We start from the raw sequence: 22509 nt of genomic DNA on the forward strand, positions 1-22509 counted from the left end.
AATAGTGGAAGGTTCTGAAGTTATTACAGCATGTAGAAGAACTAAAATATATGTATTAAAAATAGGCTTGACTATAAGCTTTAAGTATTAAGTGTTAAGAGCTTAGATTGAGGCATACTAGAAGTTGGCAGTTGGCATAAGTTAACATAAGTATTGTGTGCCTGGCCTAAGGTTACATAATTTAATGATATGTATTTTGCAATAATTTAGCAATGCGCTGTGTGATATACAAGTAAACCACAAATTACGTCTTACGTAAATTAAGTTGTCATGGGATAAAAGGGAAGGTCCTTTCATGGACTGAGAACTGGTTAAAAGACAGGGAACAAAGGGTAGGAATTAATGGTAAATTCTCAGAATGGAGAGGGGTAACTAGTGGTGTTCCCCAAGGGTCAGTCCTAGGACCAGTCCTATTCAATTTATTCATAAATGATCTGGAGAAAGGGGTAAAAAGTGAGGTGGCAAAGTTTGCAGACAATATTAAACTGCTCAAGATATTTAGGACCAAAGCAGATTGTGAAGAACTTAAAAAAGGACTCACAAAACTAAGTGATTGGGCAACAAAATGGCAAATGAAATTTAATGTGGATAAATGTAAAGTACTGCACATTGGAAAAAATAACCCCAACTATACATACAATATAATAGGAGCTAATTAAGCTACAACAAATCAGGAAAAAGATCTTGGAGTCATCGTGGATAGTTCTCTGAAGATGTCCACGCAGTGTGCAGCAGCAGTCAAAAAAGCAAACAGGATGTTAGGAATCATTAAAAATGGGATAGAGAATAAGATGGAGAATATATTATTGCCCTTATATAAATCAATGGTACGCCCACATCTTGAATATTGCATACAGATGTGGTCTCCTCATCTCAAAAAAGATATACTGACACTAGAAAAGGTTCAGAGAAGGGCAACTAAAATGATTAGGGGTTTGGAACGGGTGCCATATGAGGAGAGATTAAAGAGGCTAGGACTTTCCAGCTTGGAAAAGAGGAGCCTAAGGGAGGATATGATAGAGGTATATAAAATTATGAGTGATGTGGAGAAAATAGATAAGGAAAAGTTATTTATTTATCCCCATAATACAAGAACTAGGGGTCACCAAATGAAATTAATAGGCAGCAGGTTTAAAACAAATAAAAGGAAATTCTTCTTCACACAATGCACAGTCAACTTGTGGGACTCCTTACCTGAGGAGGTTGTGAAGGCTAGGACTATAATAGCATTTAAAAGAGAACTGGATAAATTAATGGAGGTTAAGTCCATTAATGGCTACTAGCCAGGATGGGTAAGGAATTGTGTCCCTAGCCTCTGTTTGTCAGAGGGTGGAGATGGATGGCAGGGGAGAGATCACTTGATCATTACCTGTTAGGTTCACTCCCTCAGGGGCACCTGGCAGTGGCCACTGTCGGTAGACTCAGAGGCTAGTCTATTCTTGAAAGTTTCAGTAAAACTCTCCTACGTAGATGCAAAAAAGTGATTTTGCTAGTATTCCTTATATTGAGTCAGTGGACAAAATAAGCTAAGCCGCTACTTATACAGCCCAAATGCCATTAGCCTTCTTGGCAACAAGGGTACACTGTCGACTCATATCCAGCTTCTCATCCACTGTAACCCCTAGGTCCTTTTCTGCAGAACTGCTGCCTAGCCATTTGGTCCCTAGTCTGTAGTAGTGCATGGGATTCTTCCATCCTAAGAGCAGGACTCTCAGATTTCTTTTGGCTCAATCCTCTTATTTGTCTAGGTCCCTCTGTATCCTATGCCCACCCTCCAGCGTATCTACCACTCCTCCCAGTTTGGTGTCATCTGCAAACTGGCTGAAGGTGCAATCCACACCATCCCGCAGATCACTAATGAAGATATTGAACAAAACTCTTGCGGCACTCCACTTGATATCAGCTGTGAACTAGACACGGAGCCATTGATCACTACCTGTTGAGCCCAACGATCTAGCCTGCTTTCTACCCACCTTATAGTTCTTTCATCCAGCCCATATTTCTTTAACTTGCTGGCAAGAACACTGTGGGAGACCGTATAAAAGCTTTGCTAAAGTCAAGGAATAACAAGTCCACTGCTTTCCCCTCATCCACAGACCCAGTTATCTCCTCATAGAAGGCAATTAGGTTAGTCGGGCATGACCAGCCGTTGGTGAATCCATGCTGACAGTTCCTGATCACTTTTCTCTCCTCTAAGTGCTTCAGAATTGATTCCGTGAGGACCTGCTCCATGATTTTTCCAGGGACTGAGCTGAGGTTCACTGGCCTGTAGTTCCCCGGATCCTCCTTCCCTTTTTTAAAGATTGGCACTACATTAGCCTTTCTCCAGTCAGCCAGGACCTTCCCTGACCACCATGCGTTTTCAAAGATAATGGCCAATGGCTCTGCAATCACATCCGCCAACTCCTTTAGCACCCTTGGATGCAGTGCATCCAGCCCCATGGACATGTGCTCTTCCAGCTTTTCTAAATAGTCCTGAACCACTTTTTTCTCCACAGAGAGCTGGTCACCTCCTCCCCATGCTGTGCTGCCCAGTGCAGCAGTCTGGAAGCTGATCTTGTTCATGAAGATAGAGGCAAAAAAGGCATTGAGTACATTAGCTTTTTCCACATCCTCGGTCACTAGGTTGCCTCCCTCATTCAGTAAGGGGCCCACACTTTCCTTGACTTTCTTCTTGTTGCTAACATACCTGAAGAAACTCTAGTGTGGCACAGTTTTCCTGGCACAAAGGTGCTTATTACACTGGAATAGTTTATGAGAATTAGCACCTTTAGACTGATATAGCTGCATTCACCCTTTGCAGTTGTACAGCTGTAATTACACCAGTATAGTTAAAGTGGTACGCTTCTTTATGTGTAGATAAGCTCTTAAACTCCTCCTTTCCCCAGAAAGTCCTCCAGCAAAATCAAGAGAACTCTGACTTGAAATTCCTGATGTTAAAGTTAAAAAACAAGCTAAGCCCTTACCTCTGTTCCGTATCTGGAAAGAAGCAGAATGATGTTCTCATATCACATGAGGATGATGAACTACTTTTCAGAGCATTAGTAACTAGGGAGGATGTTAAACAATATCTACTAGGAATAAACATTTTAAAATCAACTGGTATAGATCACTTGCACCCCAAAATCCTAAAAGAGTTGTCTGAGGATACCTCTGTCCCATTAATGTTAATTTCCAATAAATCTTGAAATATTGGGGAAATTCCAGAAGATTGCTGATATATCATGCTAATATTCAAAAATGCAAGTAGGATGACCCACGTAATTGTAAGAGAGTTAGCCTGACATCAATCTCAGGCAAAATAATGGGAAAACTGATACAGGATTCAATCTATAAAAAATGGGAATATAATTAATGCCAATCAGCATGGTTTGGTAGAAAATAAGTCTTGCCAAACAACTCTGACTTCATTTTTGATGAAATTGCAAATTGGTTAATAATGGTAACTGGATAGATGTAATATACTTAGACCTTTGTAAGGTGTTTCCGTTAGTATCGCACGATAGTCTGAGTAAAAAAACCTGCAGTATACAATATCAAAAAAATCCACACTAAACAAATTAAGAACTTGCTAATAGACAGATCTCAAAAAGTAGGTGTCAATAAGCAATCTTCATTGAATGAGAGTGTTTCTAGTGGGGCTCCACAACAACTGGTACTTGGCTCAATGCTATTCAACATTTTTATCAAGGATTTGGAAGTAAATATATTTATATTATTATTATTAATATTATTTTTTTATAAAATCACTGCTGATTAAAGTTGTAGATGACACAAAGACTGGCTGTCTAATAAATATTATGAGGACATACAGAGTGATCTGAATCATTTGGTAAGCTGGGCCCATTCATACAAAATGTATTCTACAGCAGTCATACGTAAGGTTATAGAGGAACTCCTCACTTAACATTGTAGTTATGTTCCTGAAAAATGTGACTTTAAGCAAAATGCTGTTAAGAGAATCCAATTTCACCATAAGAATTAATAAATGAGGGGGTTAGGTTCCAGGGAAATTTTTCATCAGACAAAAGACTATATTATATATGTATATGTATACACACACACACACAGTATAAGTTTTAAACAAACAATTTAATACTGGTACACAGTGATGATGATTGTGAGGCTTGGTTGAGGTGGAGGAGTCAGAGGGTGGGGTATTTCCCAGGGAATGCCTTACTGCTAAATGAACTAGCAATTGACTGAGCCCTCAAGGGTTAACTCTCAAAACACTCTACAAGGCAGTGGGAAAGGAGGGAGAGCAGACAGAGACACACACCCTGTGTATGAGAGAAAAAATGAGCATTTCCCCTTTAAGTAGCTGACCCCAGGCTTAAGTACACTGCCTTGTTAATTAAATCAGTTTGCTGAGACCTGAGACTGCAACTACTGCCTAGAAGCTCCCTCCCTCTATCATGTGTCCCCCCTGCTCTATGGAAGATGGGGTAAGTGAGGTACAGGAGTGGGGGGAGGGGAAGACACCCTGACATTAGCCCTCTTCTTTCCCTGTACAGCAAGCAGGAGTCTCTGGGAGCGGCTCGAAGGCAGAGGCCAGGAGCAGCACATGGCAGTGGGGGGAGGGACAGCTGCTGCACAGGGAACTTAGGGGAGTGGGGAGCTGATAGGGGGCTGCTGGTCCCCCCTGGTTCTAACCACCTACCAGCTAGCTGCAACGGGATGCTCTTCCTGCAAGCAATGGACAAAACAGGTGGCTGCCAAATGATGTTGGAAGGGAGCATTTAACAACTTTAAATGAGCATATTCCCTAATTGATCAGCAACTTAACATCAAAACAATGTTAACTGGGACGATTTTAAGTGAGGCGTTTCTGTACATCTAGGAACAAAGAACACCGGCCATTTCTACAGAATGGGGGACTGTATTTTGGATAACAATGACTGAAAAAGATCTAGGGATTTGTCCATTTCCTCAACATGAGTTCCTAATACAATACTGTGGAAAAAAGGACCAATGCAATCCTTGTATGTATAAACAATGAGTAGTGAACTGAAGTAGGGAGGTGTAGTGGGGCAGATACCCCACTCTTGAGAGAAAAGGCTAGGCTGATTGGGGAAGCAGCCACAGCTGGGTCCATGCCCTAATCAGCCCACAGCTGGCCCTATAAAAGGGCTATGAGCCAGGTGCTAAGTCAATCTCTCTCTAGCTGTAGAGAGAGAAGGACCTGGGTGTCTGGGAGAGAAGGGGGCATGAGTAGAACAGTGCTGGGGAAAGGCAAGAGGAGCTGGGGAGCTCCAGCCTCGCAACTCCCCAGGCTGCAGGCCCTGTGCAAGGCCTACAGAGATACTGGGGCTGCAGAGATGTAGCCTGGGGTTAGGCAAAGGCAGCAGGTCCAAACCCCCTGGCCAATGATGAATGGTTTACAGACTGCAGTCTGCCCCAGTGAGCGGGGGGGGGCTAGATGATGACTGGCAGTAGCCACTGAGGCAAGGTGGGGATAGAGGGTTGGGGGTTCCCCTAGGAGGGCAGACCCAGAGAGTAGGGATACTGCAGGGGCAGAACCTTGAGGTAAAGGGCACTGGGGTATGAGCGGGGCCCAAGGCAGGTGAGCCACGAGCCTGCACAGGTGCTCTGGGCTGAAGTTGAGCTAATTCCCAGGATCACTAGCAGGAGGCGCAGCGCTGGTGAGTCTCACTGCTACAGGAGGTGATTACTGTATCCAGTTCTGGTGTCCACATTTTTTAAAAGATGTAAAATTGGAGAGGGTACAGAAAAGAGCCACAAAAATTATTTAAGGACTGGAAAAAATATGCTTTACATGAGCGATTTAAAGAGCTTGATCTGTTTATCTTATTTAAAAGATCAAAAGTTGACTTGATTATGGTATATGAGTACCTTCATGGCAAGGCAATACCAGGTAGTAGAGAGCTTTTTAGTCTAGTACAGAAAGCAGAACAAGAATGAATGGCTGGAAGTTAAAGCCAGACAAAATCAAATCAGAAATAAGGCACACATTTTTCACAGGGAGAGTCATTAACTATTGTAACAAGCCAGCAAGGGAAGTGGTGGATTCTCTATCTCTTGATATCCTTAAATCAAGACTGGATGCCTTTCTAGAAGGTATTTTTCAGTCAAATACACATTACTGGTCTCAATATAAAGGTAACTGGCTGAAATTCTATGGCCTGTGTTAAATAGGAAGTCAGACTAGATAATCTAACAATCCCTTCTGGCCTTAAAAATCTATGAATATCCACTCTCATAGAGTATGCCCTGTGACAATGTACCCAGCTCAGACTGCATTCTCATAGAGTGTAGCATGTGACTTCATGTCCCTCATACTGCATATTCACATATACCATGCTCCATGATACTTTAAATCCTTCACTCTTGTGCCAGTACCTATCTCCTAGAACTGGAAGGGACTTCGAAAGGTCATCAAGTCCAGCCCCCTGCCTTCACAAGCAGGACCAACTACTGATTTTTTGCCCCAGATCCCTGAAAGGCCTCCTCAAGGATTGAGCTTGCAACCCTGGGTTTAGCAGGCCAATGCTCAAACCACTGAGCTATCCCTCCCCACCTTATTGTTGTCCCCCTACCTTGTTGTCCAGTGCTGTGATCTCCTGCTGGTTGGCTGTTGAGAGGAGAAAGCTACTCATTTGTCCTTTTAAGGGATCTTCAACTTCCACGTCAATGTCATAACACGCTGTCTTTTTCTGGTCATTGGGGTCAACGCTATGGAGAAGATAACAGAACCTTGAATTCCACTCTCAGTGTTAGGCCCACTTGAGTCCATGTTTTTAGCAGGAGTGGAAGGAAGGAATCTGCTGAGACTTCTTCCAGACCTAACTAGGAAGGAATGGGCATAACAGAGCTTCTTCTGTGGCACTCACAGATGTTACAGTCCCAGAATCTCCCAGTAGGAGGCACTGTAGGGAGCAGGGCAGGATGGGACCTCCCAGCTACTCCAGTCTCTTCCCAGGAGTGCTGGCTTTGGGGAAAGCTCGGTACACCAGCAGGGTGTGTTGCAGGGTATAGTGAAAGGTACCTTTTTAGAAAGAACAGATGGTCCAGTGTTTAGGGTGCTAGCCAAGGACTAGTGAGACACAGATTCAACTCACTACTCACATCTTCTTTGATTTTGTGGAAACACTTAGTCTTTCTGTACTTCAACTTCCCATCTGTAACATGGGGATAACATTTCCTAAGGGAAGGGAGGGGGTTGTGAGGATAAATACATGTAAGTTCATGAGGCACCTAGATACTAGAATAATGGGGTCTGTGGAAGTATCCCAGATACAAATAATCTATCAGAGTTTGACAGAAAATGGAGGACTGGTTAGCAACATCATCTGTGGGGCAAAGAGGGAAATGGTTCATACTTCCTTTGTGGTGGGAAACTCGGGCAGTGCTGGGCTGGCTGGCACACTTACCTGATGATGTGGTTTATAACTATGGGGTCTGGAGGCAGCAGCAGATTAGTGAGTCTCTGAGGAATTTCGGAAAATTTTAGCCGTGGACAATCGAAGATCTAAATAAGGTGAAAGGTTTGTTAATATCCCTGGGAAAAAACTACCTTGCAATTGAACAGGAAGGTGAGAAATCAAGGGCTCAAAAGTCAGGAAATTCTGAAAGCTTATCTCTAGCTCTGCTCCCCTAGGCACTGTTTATAGTAATACTGCTTTCCTCATAAATTCCGAAGTCACTTACCAGTCTGGCTGATGGGGTGGGTAGCATCCCTGCTTTAGTCTAGCAGCTGGAGGAAACAGCTCATTATAATGTTAGGTCAAGGTGTGACTAGATCACAGTCTATAATCATCTACAAATGGAACAAATATTTGATAATGGGCTGATTAATCAAGCAAAGATATAACAAGATCCAATAGCTGGAACTTGAAACTAGACAAATTCAGACTGGAAATAAGATGTACGTTTTTAACTGTGAGAGTAATTAATCACTGGAACAATCTACCCAAGGTTGTGGTAGATTCTCCATCACTGGCAATTTTTAAATCAAAGATTAGATGTTATTCTAAAAGACCTCCTATCGTTCAAATAGGAATTATTTAGGGTAAGTTCTATGGCCTGTGTTATGCAATGGGGTTCAAAAAAGAATTAGATTAGTTCATGGAGGATAGGTCCATTAATGAAGATGATCAGGATGCAATTCCATGCTATGGTGCCCTAAACCTCAGACTGGACAACAAGGGATGGATCACTTGATAATTGCCCTTTTCTTTTCATAATAATAGGAGATATACCTATCTCTTAGAACTGGAAGAGACCTTGAAAGGTCATTGAGTCCAGCCCCCTGCCTTCACTAGCAGGACCAATTTTTGCCCTGATCCCTAAGTAGCCCCCTCAAGGATTGAACTCACAACCCCAGGTTTAGCAGGCTAATGCTTGAACCACTGAACTATCCCTCCTCTCTCTTTCAAACACCTGACATTGGCCACTGTCAGAAGATGGAAAAGTGGCCTAGACAGACCACTGGTCTGACCCAGTATGGGCATTCTTATGTTTTTATTCTTATGTAGCTGGTCAGACTAAATGATCAGAGTGGTCCCTTCTAGCCTTCGAATCTATGTCAGTATAGTCCAGGGGTTCTCAAACTTGGTTCGTAGCTTGTTCAGGGTAAGCCCCTGGCGGGCTGCAAGGTACTTTGTTTACCTGAGCTTCCACAGGTATGGCTGTTGGCAGCTCCCAGTGGCCATGGTTCGCCATTCCCGGCCAATGGGAGCTGCGGGAAGCAGTGTCCCAGCCTACACCGCTTCCCGCAGCTCCCATACCTCTAACTGTTTCTCAGCACCTTTTCCAATTATAATGTATCATTCTGGATTTGGAGTATCCAGAACTGCACACAATATTCAACTTGTGGGTGTACCATGAATTTATATAGTGGCATTATGATATTTTCTGTTTTATTATCTGTTTCCTAATGATTTTGAACATTTAGTTAGCTTTTTTGACTGCTGCTTCACATTGTTTTCAGAGAACTATCCATGATGCTGTCAAGATCTCTTTCTTGAGTGGTAACAGCTAATTTAGACCCCATCATTTTGTATGTATAGCTGGGATTATTTTTTCCAATATGTATTACTTTGCATTTATCTACATTGAATGTAATCTTCCATAGTTCACAGCTCCTTGAATTCTGCCTTCCTCCACCTCACAAAGTGGAACCACAAGGGCCCCTATATTCAGCTTCTGCCCAACATGCCCAAGGAGGGGTGTATGTTAACATTTCCATCCATTATTATATATTATAATAACCAGAAACAAGAAGAGGTTTAAGAACTTCAAAAAAACAGAGGCTACTTAAGAACAGAAAAAAGTAGAAGATCTTTAAAAAGTAATAAATATGGTTTGGAATATTCCACTTATTCATGTTGCCACCTTGCAAACCACCTTATTCCATCATATCCTCTCTTCTATCGTTTGTCACATTGCTTGTTCAATCTTATTTTTAACTACCTTTTGTGCCCTTTGGAGCAGGGACCATTTCTCCCCATACACCGAACTCTTCTAGAAGTTGTAATAATCAGTGACTATTCAGCAAACTGAACTTATACATTAAGGATTTTGAAGAAAGTATCTTCCCCTGGATTGTTAATCTGGTCCGTAGCCTTGCGATCCTCTCAGACTCTGCATGGCACCTAGATACCCAAATAGCCACAGTGGTAAAAACCATCAGCTTCCATCTGCAGCTGGCCAGATGATTTGCCCTATCCCATCAGATTGTGATCCACTCTTTTGTAACTTCTAGGCTTAACTACTGTAATTCTCTATGTCTAGGAATGAAGCCCTATGGTTTTAGGAAGCTTCAACTAATCAGAATGCAGCAGCCCAGCTGCTCAGTGACATTCTCAGCAGCACGGAGCACCCCCAACAGCACTTTCCTCTGTACTGACTCCTCACTGATCCAATTCCAGCTGTCTATCTTGATATTCAAAGCTGTACATGGGACTGGCCCTGGCTCCCTGAGACACCGCTCTTTCGCCATGACCCCAGATTCACACCACTGCTACCTTTTGACAAGACTATGGAACCGCAGATTATTAGGGGAAGACTCATGACTATAAGAAACAGAACCATCCCAGGAACCCGACCAAAAATATGGAACTCACTGCCATATGAAATAAGAATGGTCGCCAATCTCACTTCTTCATTCATGCTGCTTTCCTGCAGTAACACCTTCCTCAAACTAACACTTCTATGTTACCATAGTTCAAAACAAACCCTAAATCCCCTTGTTGCTAGCAAGAAAAGGAGGGAGGGAGACTGAGAGAGATCAATGTTGTTATTCGTACTCTCATTCACATACTATGATGATGGGTGCCAATACAAGAACCTGGATAGATTAAGGGCACTGATGGGTTAAGTTTTTACCTTCACAATGTCTGCTCACTGAACATGCTACTGCTGCTCTCTTAAACAATGCCTCAGAAAGTCAGATGAAAAACATGACTTTGCATGCAACCAGCTCCCAAATATGCAGGCTCATGGGCCTGCATCTCATTTACACCAAGGCCACTAAACACGGCTCTGGCAATATAAAGGGGTCTTCAAGGGGGCACAAATGTAAATTTACAAGTCAATGTAATTACTTACGTTAAGGTCCCTTTACACTTTAAGAGTAGTGTAAAGAGGCCATAGTGTAAATGAAAATTATGTCCTCAGATCTTTAAAAATACAGAACGTTAAGAAATTTATTTTTAGCCTTAGATCAAAATAAGAGGTAAAATTTTCAAAAGTGACCTAGGTACTTAGGAGGAAGTCCCACTGAGTTTCAGTGGGATTCAAGCTTCAAGTACTCAAGCCACTTTTAAAAATGGGACTTAAGTGCTACTGGAAATTTTACCCAATATCTCTTAAAAAGGGTAAGTTCAAAGTGTCTAAACATTTACTGTATATACTCAGTCATAAGCTGGTTAGTTTATAAGCCGACCCCCCCCCCCAAGATGGATAAGTAAAAATGGAAATTTTTTATAACCCATTCATAAGCCAACTCTATAATTCAGGGGTCGTCAAACTTCGGTTCCCAGGACATCAAGTGTCCACAGGCACGGAAGTAAACCTCAGTAAACAAAGTGTCCCGGTGCGCCAGCTGCTTATCCTGACTGGCTGGCACAGCAAATGGTGGGGAAATTTTTTTGGGGGGAGAAGCTGGGAGACGGGAGTAACCTCTGTGACCACCCCCTCATGACCCCACCCCTAGCCTGGGACCCCCCCACTCTCCCCATCCCATCCCTTCCCATCTTATCTGGGGAGGGCCAGGGGAGGATGTCTCTGATCTAGCTGGAGCTGTTCCGGCAGGCTGGGCAGTGCGGCTGCAGCATGTTTCAGCAGGCTGGGCCGGGCAGCGCAGCCACAGCCTGCTCTGGGGGGTGGCATGGCTGCAGCCTGCCAGCCCTGGAGCTGCAGTTGCTTTGGAGGCTGGAGAGAGAGCAGAGTGGCAAGAAGCAGAGAGACACTGGCCCTGCCTCTTCCCTTCTGGCTGTGCTGCCTCTCCTTGCTCCCTCTGTTGGGGGGAGGCACTGTGTCTCACCTCTCCCTCTCTATACCCACTCATAAACCGACCCCCTTCTCTGGTGTTTCCCTTTTTTACTAAAAAAATTCAGCTTATGAACGAGTATATATGGTAAGTTTTGGGGTTACAGAAATATTACATTTCTGACTGGGATATAGTGGGACGAAGATAAATATGCCTTTCATGTTCAAATAATTTTAATAATAGCTGAAACAATTTTGTTCAAACTTTCAAAAAACAAAAAGTCCTCTTTGGGCTGAGTCACTTCAACTGGAAAAAGAATGATGAGCAACTCGAAATGGAGAGTTAGAAAGGAAGCTAAGAATAAACTTTTAATTACCAAATATTCATAATTTATTTCTCCCATAACTGAAAGATGAAATGATCCTCCCCTGAGGTGCTTACAAACTAAGTTAGACAAACAAAGAAGGCAGGGAAATTGGAGTTAACACCCATAAAACAACATTACTCAATGAGGGTACTGCATGGTGTCATGGAGAGAAGAGGGTGAGGATTCTTTTTAATGGATGGCTTGGTTGGTTAATTTCAGGTGGGTGTCATAGCAGAAATGGGTCTTGAGGAGATAACTGTTCAAGTCATTACATAGAAATCACAAGTGAAATCTTACAAGTTACTGCAAATCTAGAAAAAAAATTGCCTTTCAAGAGACATATGGCATGTCCTTCCACTCCTGACAGACTGGAGGAGTCTGCGTATAACCAATCTGAAGAAGAGCTGTGTAGAAAGAACACTTGTCTCTTTCACCAGCAGAAGCTGGACCAATAAAAAAATACTACCTCACTCACTTTGTCCCTATAATCAACCATTCAGAATTAGCAGGTTATATGATAAGACTGATATAAAATGGTAACTTTGATTCATAAGTCAGAGCTGTGCAAAGCAATTAATACAGAATACAGAAAAACTAGACAAATTCCTTCTAGCACTGTGAAGTAGAAGGAAGAACTTTGTGGGTATGTGACTCTGAGGGCTTTGTCTACACTGCAAAATAAAGATATGTGAAGAGTGTTTGTCTCATTGGTGGTAATGCCTGCTGACAGCCATGTGAAACTGAAGAAATTCAGAGAATTATAAAAGGAAACTTTTATTCAGGACCTCCTGCCCATTCAAGAAACAGCTAGGTGCTAGTCCCGAACTCTGAAGATATCTTGCTACCAATAGGGAGTTACCTGCTGGAAGTATTTGTCACAGTTGATATATTCCTTATCATGGGAGTCTTGCAGTTTGTTTGTTTTGATGTACTGCCAGAGGGCCTGGATAATTGCTGATCGGGTCTGTGTATGTATTCCCAACAAACGGGCCAGTCGTGGGTCCAGTTTAAACTGTGGAGGCTGCAGCAGAGAGAGAGAGAAACAGACAGACAGAAAGATGCACAGGGTTGAGGTGAGTTTTGTTTTTAATTTTTTAGTGAATTTGTTCCTTATAAAAGGTGGCAGACTCAAGTAATCAAGGCAGCAAAAGTGCAAGCTGCCCAGGAAGTGTGCCTCAACCCTGCCCTGGAAGAACAATATTTAAGGGTGACAGGAAAGTTCAGTCCCTGTGGAACTCTTGGCCGATGTGTTGAGCCTACCGACAAGGGGACCAATCAGTACCAATTTTGATCATGGCTTTTGTAATGTGTAGACAAGAAATTGGACTGAGAACTACTAATATTAATTCATACAAGCAGGCCACTAAACAGCCATCACAGGGTAACAACTTTTCATCACTACTGATCCAGCCCAAATTTGAATCAGTGATCTACAGTCTAGAAAGTTCCATTAGCAGCCATCTAAGATATCCAGTCTCCTAGCTAAAATGAGCTATAAATAGACCAGGGCAAACACCTGATTTTTTGGTTCAGCTAGCAATCCAAAACAAAAACCAGAATATTCGCCTCATCTTCAAAAATTTTCAGAATTTGTCAGCAAATTGGAAGTGTGTGTCTGTCCATCCGTTATAAATGTTAGTCCAGTGTTAGGGCATTTGCATAGGATCTTGGAGACCCACATTTGAATCCCCACTCTGCAACAGGAACTTAAATTCAACTCTCCCTGCCTTCCAGGTGAGCATCCCAACAACCAGACTAAAGGCTATTCTGTTCTCACTCATGCCTGCTGACGCTTGTCTACTTTGTATAAATACTTAAATACTATTTAGGGCAGAGACTTGAACTCAGCTGTCCTTCCTCCCAGTGAGTGATCCAACCACCAGGATCAAAGAGAGAGAGAGAGAATGAGTCTATGATCTGGTGATTAATACACTCATCTGAGAGCTAAGAGATGTGGATTCAAATCCCTCCTCTGCATCAGGCAGAGAGAAATCTCAATATGCAAATATGCTTTGAATTGTTCCCTCTCATATCCAGCCCCTGACACAGGCTACTCACAGAATTTCCAGAGCCTCTGCACCCAAAGGTGCAGCATGCCCGTTTGCCAGTTTTACCTTAAACCAGTGCTCCTGTAAACCACAGAGCACTTGTCAGCACTTATAACAAAAGAAGGTTTATTTAAGAAAGAATAAAAAGATTTAACTAGAAACAAGAGTGAATGGTGGAAAAAAACGATTACTCACCTTCTCATAACTTGTTCTTCAAGAAGTGTTGTTCATGGCTATTCCAATCAGGTGTGTGTGTGCCGCAGGCATGCCAGCCAGAAGATTTTTCCCAGAGCAACAACCATAGGATTGGCTTGGGTGCCCCCTGGAGTCGCGCCTTCATGGCATCCAATATAGGGTCCTGCCAACCCTACACTCCCTCAGCCCCTTCTTGCCGGCTGCTCTGACAGAGGGGTGGGAGGGTGGGTATTGGAATGGACGTGAACAACACATCTGGAAGAACAACAGTTACGAGGTGAGTAATCGGTTTTTCCACAACTCACTCTCGAGTGCTTGTTCATGTCAGTTCCAATCATGTGACTCACAAGCCCAAGTTCAGGAGGTGGGGTCAGAGTCGTCCACTGATTGGAGCACTGCTCATCTGAAGGCGGCATCATCTCTGGCCTGCTGCGTAATCGCACAGAGTGTGGTAAAAGTGTGGATGGGGGACCATGTCGCCACCCTGTAGATTACCTGAGTGGGAACCAGAGCCAGAAATGCTGTTGATGGTGGAGTGTGATCTGATTGGGAGTGTGGGAAATCATGCCAGGTTGTAGCACTTGCGAATGCAGGGTGTAATCCATGACGAAATGCCTTGTGACAACATGGGTAGGCCTTTCCATTCTGTCTGCCACCGCCACGAACAGCTAGACCGATTTTCTGCTTCGTTTTCTCAATGTAGAAAGCTAGCACGCTGTGGATATCTAGTGAGTGGAGTCTCTGCTCCCTGCTGCTAGAATGTGGCTTAGGGTAGAACACCGGGAGAAAGCTGTCCTGATTAATGTGAAACTGTGATACCACCTTTGGGAGGAAAGCAGGAGACCTGACCTGCACCTTATCCTTATAGAACATAGTATAAGGGGGCTCTGAGGTTAGGGCCTTGAGTTCAGACACTCTCCTGGCCAAGGTTATCGCCACCAGGATCGCCACCCTGTAAGAGAGGTAAAGCAGGGAGCACATTGCCAAAGGCTCAAAGGAGGATCCCGAGAGTCTAGACAGGACCAGGTTGAGGTCCCAGATCAGGACACGCTGACGGATGTTAGGGTATAGCCTGTCGAGCCCTTTTAAGAACAGTTTGACCGTCAGGTTAGCAAACACAGAAAGGCCCTCCTCGCCAGGGTGAAAGGCCAAAATGGCAGTTAAGTGCACCCTTCTTGACGATAACGAAAGCCCCTGCCGCTTCAGATGTAGGAGGTAGTCCAAAATAAGCTGCACTGAAGCTAGTGTCGGGCACAAATGATGCTGCGCTGACCAGACTGAAAATCTCACCCACTTGGCGAGGTATGTGTCTCTCATAGATGGTTTTCTGCTGCCAAGGAGGATCTGTCAAACTTGGTCTAAACAGGAAAGCTCCATTGGGTTCAACCATGGAACTTCCACATTGTGAGGTGAAGCAACTCGAGGTTCGGATGTTGAAGACGACCATGATCTTGTGTTAGAAGGTCCGGGAAGAGCGGCAGGATGATCAGGGCTTCCACGGACATGTCTAGGAGAGATGTGTACAAGTGCTGACGGGGCCAAGCTGGTGGCATCAATATGACCTGAGCGCATTCCCTCTGGATCTTGAGGAGCACCTTGTGAATGAGCAGTATTGGCAGAAAGGCGTATAGGAGACAACATCCCCAAGGGAGGAGGAACGTGTCCGCACTGGAGCCCGGGCTGTGATTTTGGAAGGAGCAGAACTGCTGGCACTTCATTGTATCACGTGACGAATAGGTCTATCTGGGGAAATCCCAACCTCTGGAAGATTGAAATTGTGACAGCCAGGTGGAGGGACCGCTCATGGCCATGAAACAACCTGCTGAGGTGGTCCACCAGCGTGTTCTGTACCCTGGGGAGGAATGACACTTGCAGGTGTATTAAATGTTCTACACAGAAGTCCCACATCATGAGGGCTTCTTGGCAGAGGGGTGAGAAGCGTGCACCCCCTGTTTGTTGATACAGAACATTGCTGTGGTTTTGTCCATCATGACTGATACATATTGTCCCGTTAAGTGTGCTCGGAAGGTCTGGCATGTCAGATGCACCACTCTCAGCTCTCTACTTAAAAAGGCAATGTACTTAGAGTGTGGTCAGCAAACTTAAAGGGTCAATGCTCATCTCTCTCTCTCTCTCTCACATGGTGTGTGTGTGTCTCTCTCTCTGCCATGCTGTCTCCCCTCCCTCCATTCGTGCTGCCCTATAGATTGTGAGACTACATTAACAACAATGTATTAACTCCTGAAGGCTGAGCCAAGTGCTAGTCCATCATTTAGCAGTAAGGCATTCCCTGAGAAATATCCCACCCTCTGACTTCACCACCTCAACCAAGCTTCACAATCATCATTGCTGTGTACAGAATTAAATTGTTTGTTTAAAACTTATACTGCATATATATGTATGTGTGTGTGTGTGTGTGTGTGCATCATCCACAACTCCCTGCGCCTTAATACCCAGGCCCTGGGCGACCCAGTGCAGCAGCTGCTGCAACACTCTGGAGTCTTTCAGAGTTGGGTCTACTGAAGGGCCCGCTAGGGCCTCCTCTGGTGAGGAGGAGACCAGCAGGGGAGGTGGTTGCTCCCTACCATGCCTGCCCAAGAGATCTCTTGACCCTCTGGGAATTGCAGTAGGTTGGCCTGGTCCCAGTGCTGTGAATGGCCCAGGTGTCAGTGCCGACACTGGGCCCCCCACTGGTGCTGGCGGATAGTGCAGCATGAGCACTGGGGGTCTCTAAGGTGCCAGCACAGTCAGTGCCAATGACAGAGGCAGTGTCAGTGCTGGTGCCAAGCGTGTATCATGCACCCTAGCTGCAATTGGCACTGCTGATGCCTCCAGTGCTGAAGCAGTTGATGTCGGTGCTGTAGTCAGTGCCAGTGCCAAAAACGGCACCACAAGTGCCAGTGTTAATGACCGAGGCACTGGCGCCGATACCAAATGTAGCAAAATGAAAGTCGCTGACACCACTGATGCTGCACCCAAGCGGGACCCGACTCTAAACCTGGGCTTGATGAAAAGCCGACGGAGTCCAAAATGGCCACTGCTGTGGATTTTGCCATTGAGGGGTCCACTGCATTGGGCAGGACCGCCTGTGGTGCCAGGAGGAGGATCTTCTGCTCCTGCTATAGTCGGAACGGTATGAGTCCAACTCTGACTCTGAGTAGGAGGACCAGAGTGGCGCTGCTCCTCTCGAGGTACAGTGTCGAGCAGCAGAGAACCGACTGTGCTCCCTGGATGGTGGCACTGGAGTACAAAGATGCTGAGGTGATGGGGATTGGCGTGTAATCATCACCAGCTTTCCCTTAGACTGCACCCTGTGGTGCCGAGACACTCTCCAATCTCAGTGGCGAGAACAGTGGCATAAGTCTCAGCAGACTTGCTGCCACCTTGAAAGCCTCTGGGGTGGACAGCAGCGGTAGATGTTGTGATGGGTGTGGTGAGCAAGATGGGCCTGAACTCGACGGCCTCGCTTGGGCAGGAGTCAACATGGTCCCACTCTGAGTTCCCGAGCTGTGGCCCAAATGAGGTGTCACTGGTGGCTGGTCCCTGGGTTTTGCCAAGGGAGATCGGCCTCTCTCCGACCTCTTTTTCTTCTGCGCTGGCAATTGGGACCAGTGCCAAAGGCTGGACTGTCCCCGAAAGGCTCCATGACGGTGCCCAGCCTTCTTGCCAGCATCTTTCTTTGGCGCCGGAGCACTTCGTGCCGAAGACAATGTGCTGGAAGCAGGATCTCCGGCGCCTGGGTCTGACTGAGATCGGAGAGCTGCCTCCATAAGGAGAATTTTGAGACGCTGCTCCCTCTCCTTAATGTTTCTTGGTCAAAATTCCCAACAGATCTTGCAGCGGTCTTTCTGGCGACCCTCACCGAGGCACCGTAAGCAGGTGTGGTGGAGACTTTTTGGCATGCGTTTCGCACAAATCTGGTAAGTCTTAAAGCTCAGGGAGCGCAGCATGCCCCAGTAACAAATGGGGGGAGGAAACGGCAGAAGAACCTCCCGTAACTGAAACTTATAAAGAACTATTAAACTATACTAACTACTGGAAACTAACTATGTACAGTGTATAAGGCACTGCTAATCCACTTGCCAGAACAAGAGAAGAGTAAGGGGAAATTCCAGCGATGGTCACTGGCGGTAAGAAGGGACTGAGGGGTTGTAGGGTCAGCAGGGCTCTATATTGGATGTCATGAAGGCGCGACTCCAGGGGGTGCCCAGGCTGACCCTACGGTTGCTGCTAGGGGAAAAATCTTCTGGTTACTGTGTACGTGTGAACACCTGATTGGAATTGACAAGAACAAGCATTCAAAGAAGAACAAGTGGTTATCGTAAGCACCAAAACTATAAAACTTTGAACCTGAGTCTACCCTTATCAATAGTTATCTTTCCTATCTAATAAAGTAGATTTGTCCCCAAAGTTCAGTCTCTTCCAAAGATGGCTGGTTTCTCAAGAACTAGGATCCAAACGTTCATGAAAACACCCCCCTCCGCCCCGGATTTTCCTCAGTGAATGAATCCAGAGTGCCTTTCTCAACACATTCTCACACTGAAAACAGTCTTTTGTTTCTATTCACAGGAAGGGCAAACTCCTGCCCTGTTGCAGAGTTCCTTTTCTACCTCTAAGTGGTTTCAATTGTTTATTGTTGTCTCTGATGCTTTCCATAGATTGTTCTGGGATGTGGCAAGAGTACACCACAGAACCTTGCATTACCTCACTGGCTGACTAGGGATATGTCTACACTATGCAATTAGGTCAAACAGAAGTCGGTTTTTTTAGAAATCGTTTTTATACAGTCGATTGTGTGTCTCCCAACACAAAATGATCTAAGTGCATTAAGTCGGTGGACTGCATCCACAGTACCAAGGAGAGTGTTGACTTCCGAAGTGTTGAGCTGTGGGTAGCTATCCCGCGGTCTCCACCACGCATTGGAATTTTAGATTGAGATCCCAATGCCTGATGGGGCAAAAACAGTGTCGCGGGTAGTTCTGGGTACATATCGTCAGCCCCCCCCACCCCATGACAGCAATGGCAGACAATGATTTCACACCTTTTTTCCTGGGTTAGCTGTGCAGACGCAATAACATGGCAAGCATGGAGCCTGCTCAGCTCACGGTCACTATAAGTCTCCTGGGTGCTGGCAGACATGGGACTGTATTGCTACACAGCAGCAGCTCATTGTCTTTTGGAAGCAGATAGTGCATTACGACTGGTATCTGTCGTCATCATACTCCTGGGTGCTCTTTTAGCCGACCTCGATGAGATTGGTCAGGGGCACCTGGGTAGACATGGGAGTGACTCAGCCAGGTCATTCCCATCTTCTGGTGAGCAGCAAGGAGATGATGATGACTAGCAATCGTAATGCAGCATCTTCTGGTGAGCAGCCAGGAGATGACGATGGCTAGCAGTCATACTACGTCTGCTACCAGCCTAAGATGTAAAAGATAGATGGAGTGGATCAAAACAAGAAATAGACCCAATTTGTTTTGTATTCATTTGCTCCCCCCTTCTTCCCCCCGTGAAATCAATGGCCTGCTAAACCCAGGGTTTTGAGTTCAATCCTTGAGGGGGCCATTCTATGTGACAGTTGTTTGTGTTTATCATTGATGCAAAGCCACCCCCTTTGTTGATTTTAATTCCCTGTAAGCCATGTCATCAGTCGCCCCTCCCTCTGTCAGAGCAACGGCAGACAATCGTCTCGCACCTTTTTTCAGCACAGACACCATAGCACTGGGAACATGGAGCCTGCTCAGATCATCGCGGCAGTTATGAGCACTGAAAACACCACGTGCATTATCCTGCAGTATATGTAGAAACAGAACCTGCCAAAGCAAAACCTGGTGAGGTGGTGACGGTAGCGCAGTCACGAGAGTGATGAGGACATGGACACAGACTTCTCACAAAGTATGGGCCCCGGCAACGTGCACATCATGGTGTTAATGGGACAGGTTCATGCCGTGGAACGCCGATTCTGGGCCCGGGAAACAAGCACAGACTGGTGGGACCGCATAGTGTTGCAGGTCTGGGATGATTCCCAGTGGCTGCGAAACTTTCGCATGTGTAAGGGCACTTTCATGGAACTTTGTGACTTGCTTTCCCCTGCCCCGAAGCACCAGAATACCAAGATGAGAGCAGCCCTCACAGTTGAGAAGTGAGTGGCAATAGCCCTGTGGAAGCTTGCAATGCCAGACAGCTACTGGTCAGTTGGGCATCAATTTGGATGGGCAAATCTATTTTGGGGGCTGCTGTGATCCAAGTAGCCAATGCAATCAAAGAGCTGCTGATATCAAGGGTGATGACTCTGGGAAAGGTGCAGGCCATAGTGGATGGCTTTGCTGCGGTGCGATTCCCTAACTGTGGTGGGGCAACAGACGGAACTCATATCCCTATCTTGGCACCGGAGCACCAAGCCAGCGAGTACATAAACCAAAAGGGGTACTTTTCAATGGTGCTGCAAGCACTGGTGGATCACAAGGGACGTTTCACCTACATCAGTGTGGGATGGCCGGGAAAGGTACATGACGCTAGCATCTTCAGGAACTCTGGTCTATTTCAAAAGCTGCAGGAAGGGACTTTCTTCCCAGACCAGAAAATAACCACTGGGAATGTTGAAATGCCTATAGTTATCCTTGGGGACCCAGCCCACTCCTTAATGCCATGGCTCATGAAGCCGTACATAGGCAGCTTGGACAGTAATCAGGAGCTGTTCAACTATAGGCTGAGCAAGTGCAGAATGGTGGTAGAATGCACATTTGGACGTTTAAAAGCACGCTGCTGCAGTTTACTGACTCGGATAGATCTCAGCGAAACCAATATTCCCATTGTTATTACTGCTTGCTATGCGCGCCACAATATCTGTGAGAATAAGGGGCAGATGCTTATGGTGGGGTGGGAGGTTGAGGCAAATCACCTGGCCATTGATTACGTACAGCCAGACATCAGGGCAATTAGAAGAGCACACCAGGAAGCACTGCGCATCAGAGAAGCTTTGAAAACCAGTTTCATGACTGGCCAGGCTACGGTGTGAAAGTTCTGCTTGTTTATCCTTGATGACCCCCGCCCAAAACCCTCCTTGTTTCACTCTACTTCCCTGTAAGCTAACCACTCTCCTCTCCCACTTTTGATCATCGCTTGCAGAGGCAATAAAGTCATTGTTGCTTCACATTCATGCATTCTTTATTAATTCATCACACAAATAGAGGGATAACTGCCAAGGTAGCCCGGGGAGGGGTGGGGGAGGAGGGAAGCACCGGGTGGGGTGGGGTCGGAGGGAAGGACAAGGCCACACTGCACTTTAAAACTTAAAATCTTTAAAACCTATTGAATGCCAGCCTTCTGTTGCTTGGGCAATCCTCTGGGGTGGAGTGGCTGCGTCGCCAGAGGCCTCCCCCACCACATTCTTGGGCGTCTGGGTGAGGAGGCTATGGAAGTTGGGGAGGACAGCGGTTGGTCACATGGGCTGTAGCAGCGGTCTGTGCTCCTGCTGCCTTTCCTGCAGCTCAACCATACACTGGATCATTTGAGTTTGATGCTCCAGCAGCCTGAGCATTGACTCCTGTCTTCTGTCAGCAAGCTGACACCACCTATCATCTTCAGCCCGCCACTCACTCTCTTCAGCCTGCCACCTCTCCTCGTGTTCATATTGTGCTTTCCTGCACTCTGACATTGTCTGCCTCCATGCATTTTGCTAGGCTCTGTCAGTGTGGGAGGACAGCATGAGCTCAGAGAACATTTCATCCCAAGTGTGTTTTTTTCGGCTTCTAATTTTCACTAGCCTCTGGGAAGGAGAAACATATGCAGCTGGTGGAGGAAAAAAAAGGGAAAGCGGTAGTTAAAAAGACACATTTTATAGAAGAAGTACACTCCAGCTGTTAACATTACATAGCCCATGTGCTTTCATTAAAAGGTTGCATTTTGATGCCTTTACCCCTTCCCAGACACATGGCTAACAGTGGGGAACATTTCTGTTCAGCCACAGGCAAACAGCCCAGCAGGAATGGGCACCTCTGAATGTCCGCTTAATAAAACCACCCTACTTCAACCAGGTGACCATGAATGATATCACTCTCCTGAGGATAACACAGAGAGATAAAGACCGGATGTTGTTTGAATGCCAGCAAACACCAGGACCATATGCTGCAATGCTTTGTTCTGCAATGATTCCTGACTAGGTGCTGCTGGCCTGGTGTGGTAAAGTGTCCTACCATGGAGGACAGAATAAGGCTGCCCTCCCCAGAAATCTTTTGCAAAGGCTTTGGGAGTACATCCAGGACAGCTTTATGGAGATGTGCCTGGAGGATTTCCACTCCATTCCCAGACACATTAACAGACTTTTCCAGTAGCTGTACTGGCTGCGAATGCCAGGGCAAATTGATCATTAAACACGCTTGCTTTTAAACCATGTCTAATAGTTACAAAGGTACACTCACCAGAGGTCCCTTCTCCGCCTGGCAGGT

General features: G+C 45.5%; 1 protein-coding gene across 5 annotated transcripts in view; it reads right to left on the bottom strand.

The window, feature by feature from the left end:
- Positions 1 to 6524: 6524 nt before the first annotated feature.
- The window catches only part of SMARCD3 (SWI/SNF related, matrix associated, actin dependent regulator of chromatin, subfamily d, member 3), a 210912-nt gene continuing 194927 nt past the window's right edge, over positions 6525 to 22509 (bottom strand). For all 5 annotated transcript variants that reach the window (XM_030546621.1, XM_030546623.1, XM_030546620.1 and 2 more), the window contains 3 exons: positions 12679 to 12840; positions 7392 to 7489; positions 6525 to 6693 (listed from right to left, as the gene is read on the bottom strand). In XM_030546621.1, coding sequence (XP_030402481.1) covers positions 6540 to 6693; positions 7392 to 7489; positions 12679 to 12840 — 414 coding nt within the window. In that variant the 3' untranslated portion in view covers positions 6525 to 6539. The remainder of the gene's footprint in view (positions 6694 to 7391; positions 7490 to 12678; positions 12841 to 22509) is intronic.

The sequence above is a fragment of the Gopherus evgoodei genome, unplaced genomic scaffold (assembly GCF_007399415.2).
Source record: "Gopherus evgoodei ecotype Sinaloan lineage unplaced genomic scaffold, rGopEvg1_v1.p scaffold_47_arrow_ctg1, whole genome shotgun sequence".
Classification (NCBI taxonomy): Eukaryota; Metazoa; Chordata; order Testudines; family Testudinidae; genus Gopherus; species Gopherus evgoodei.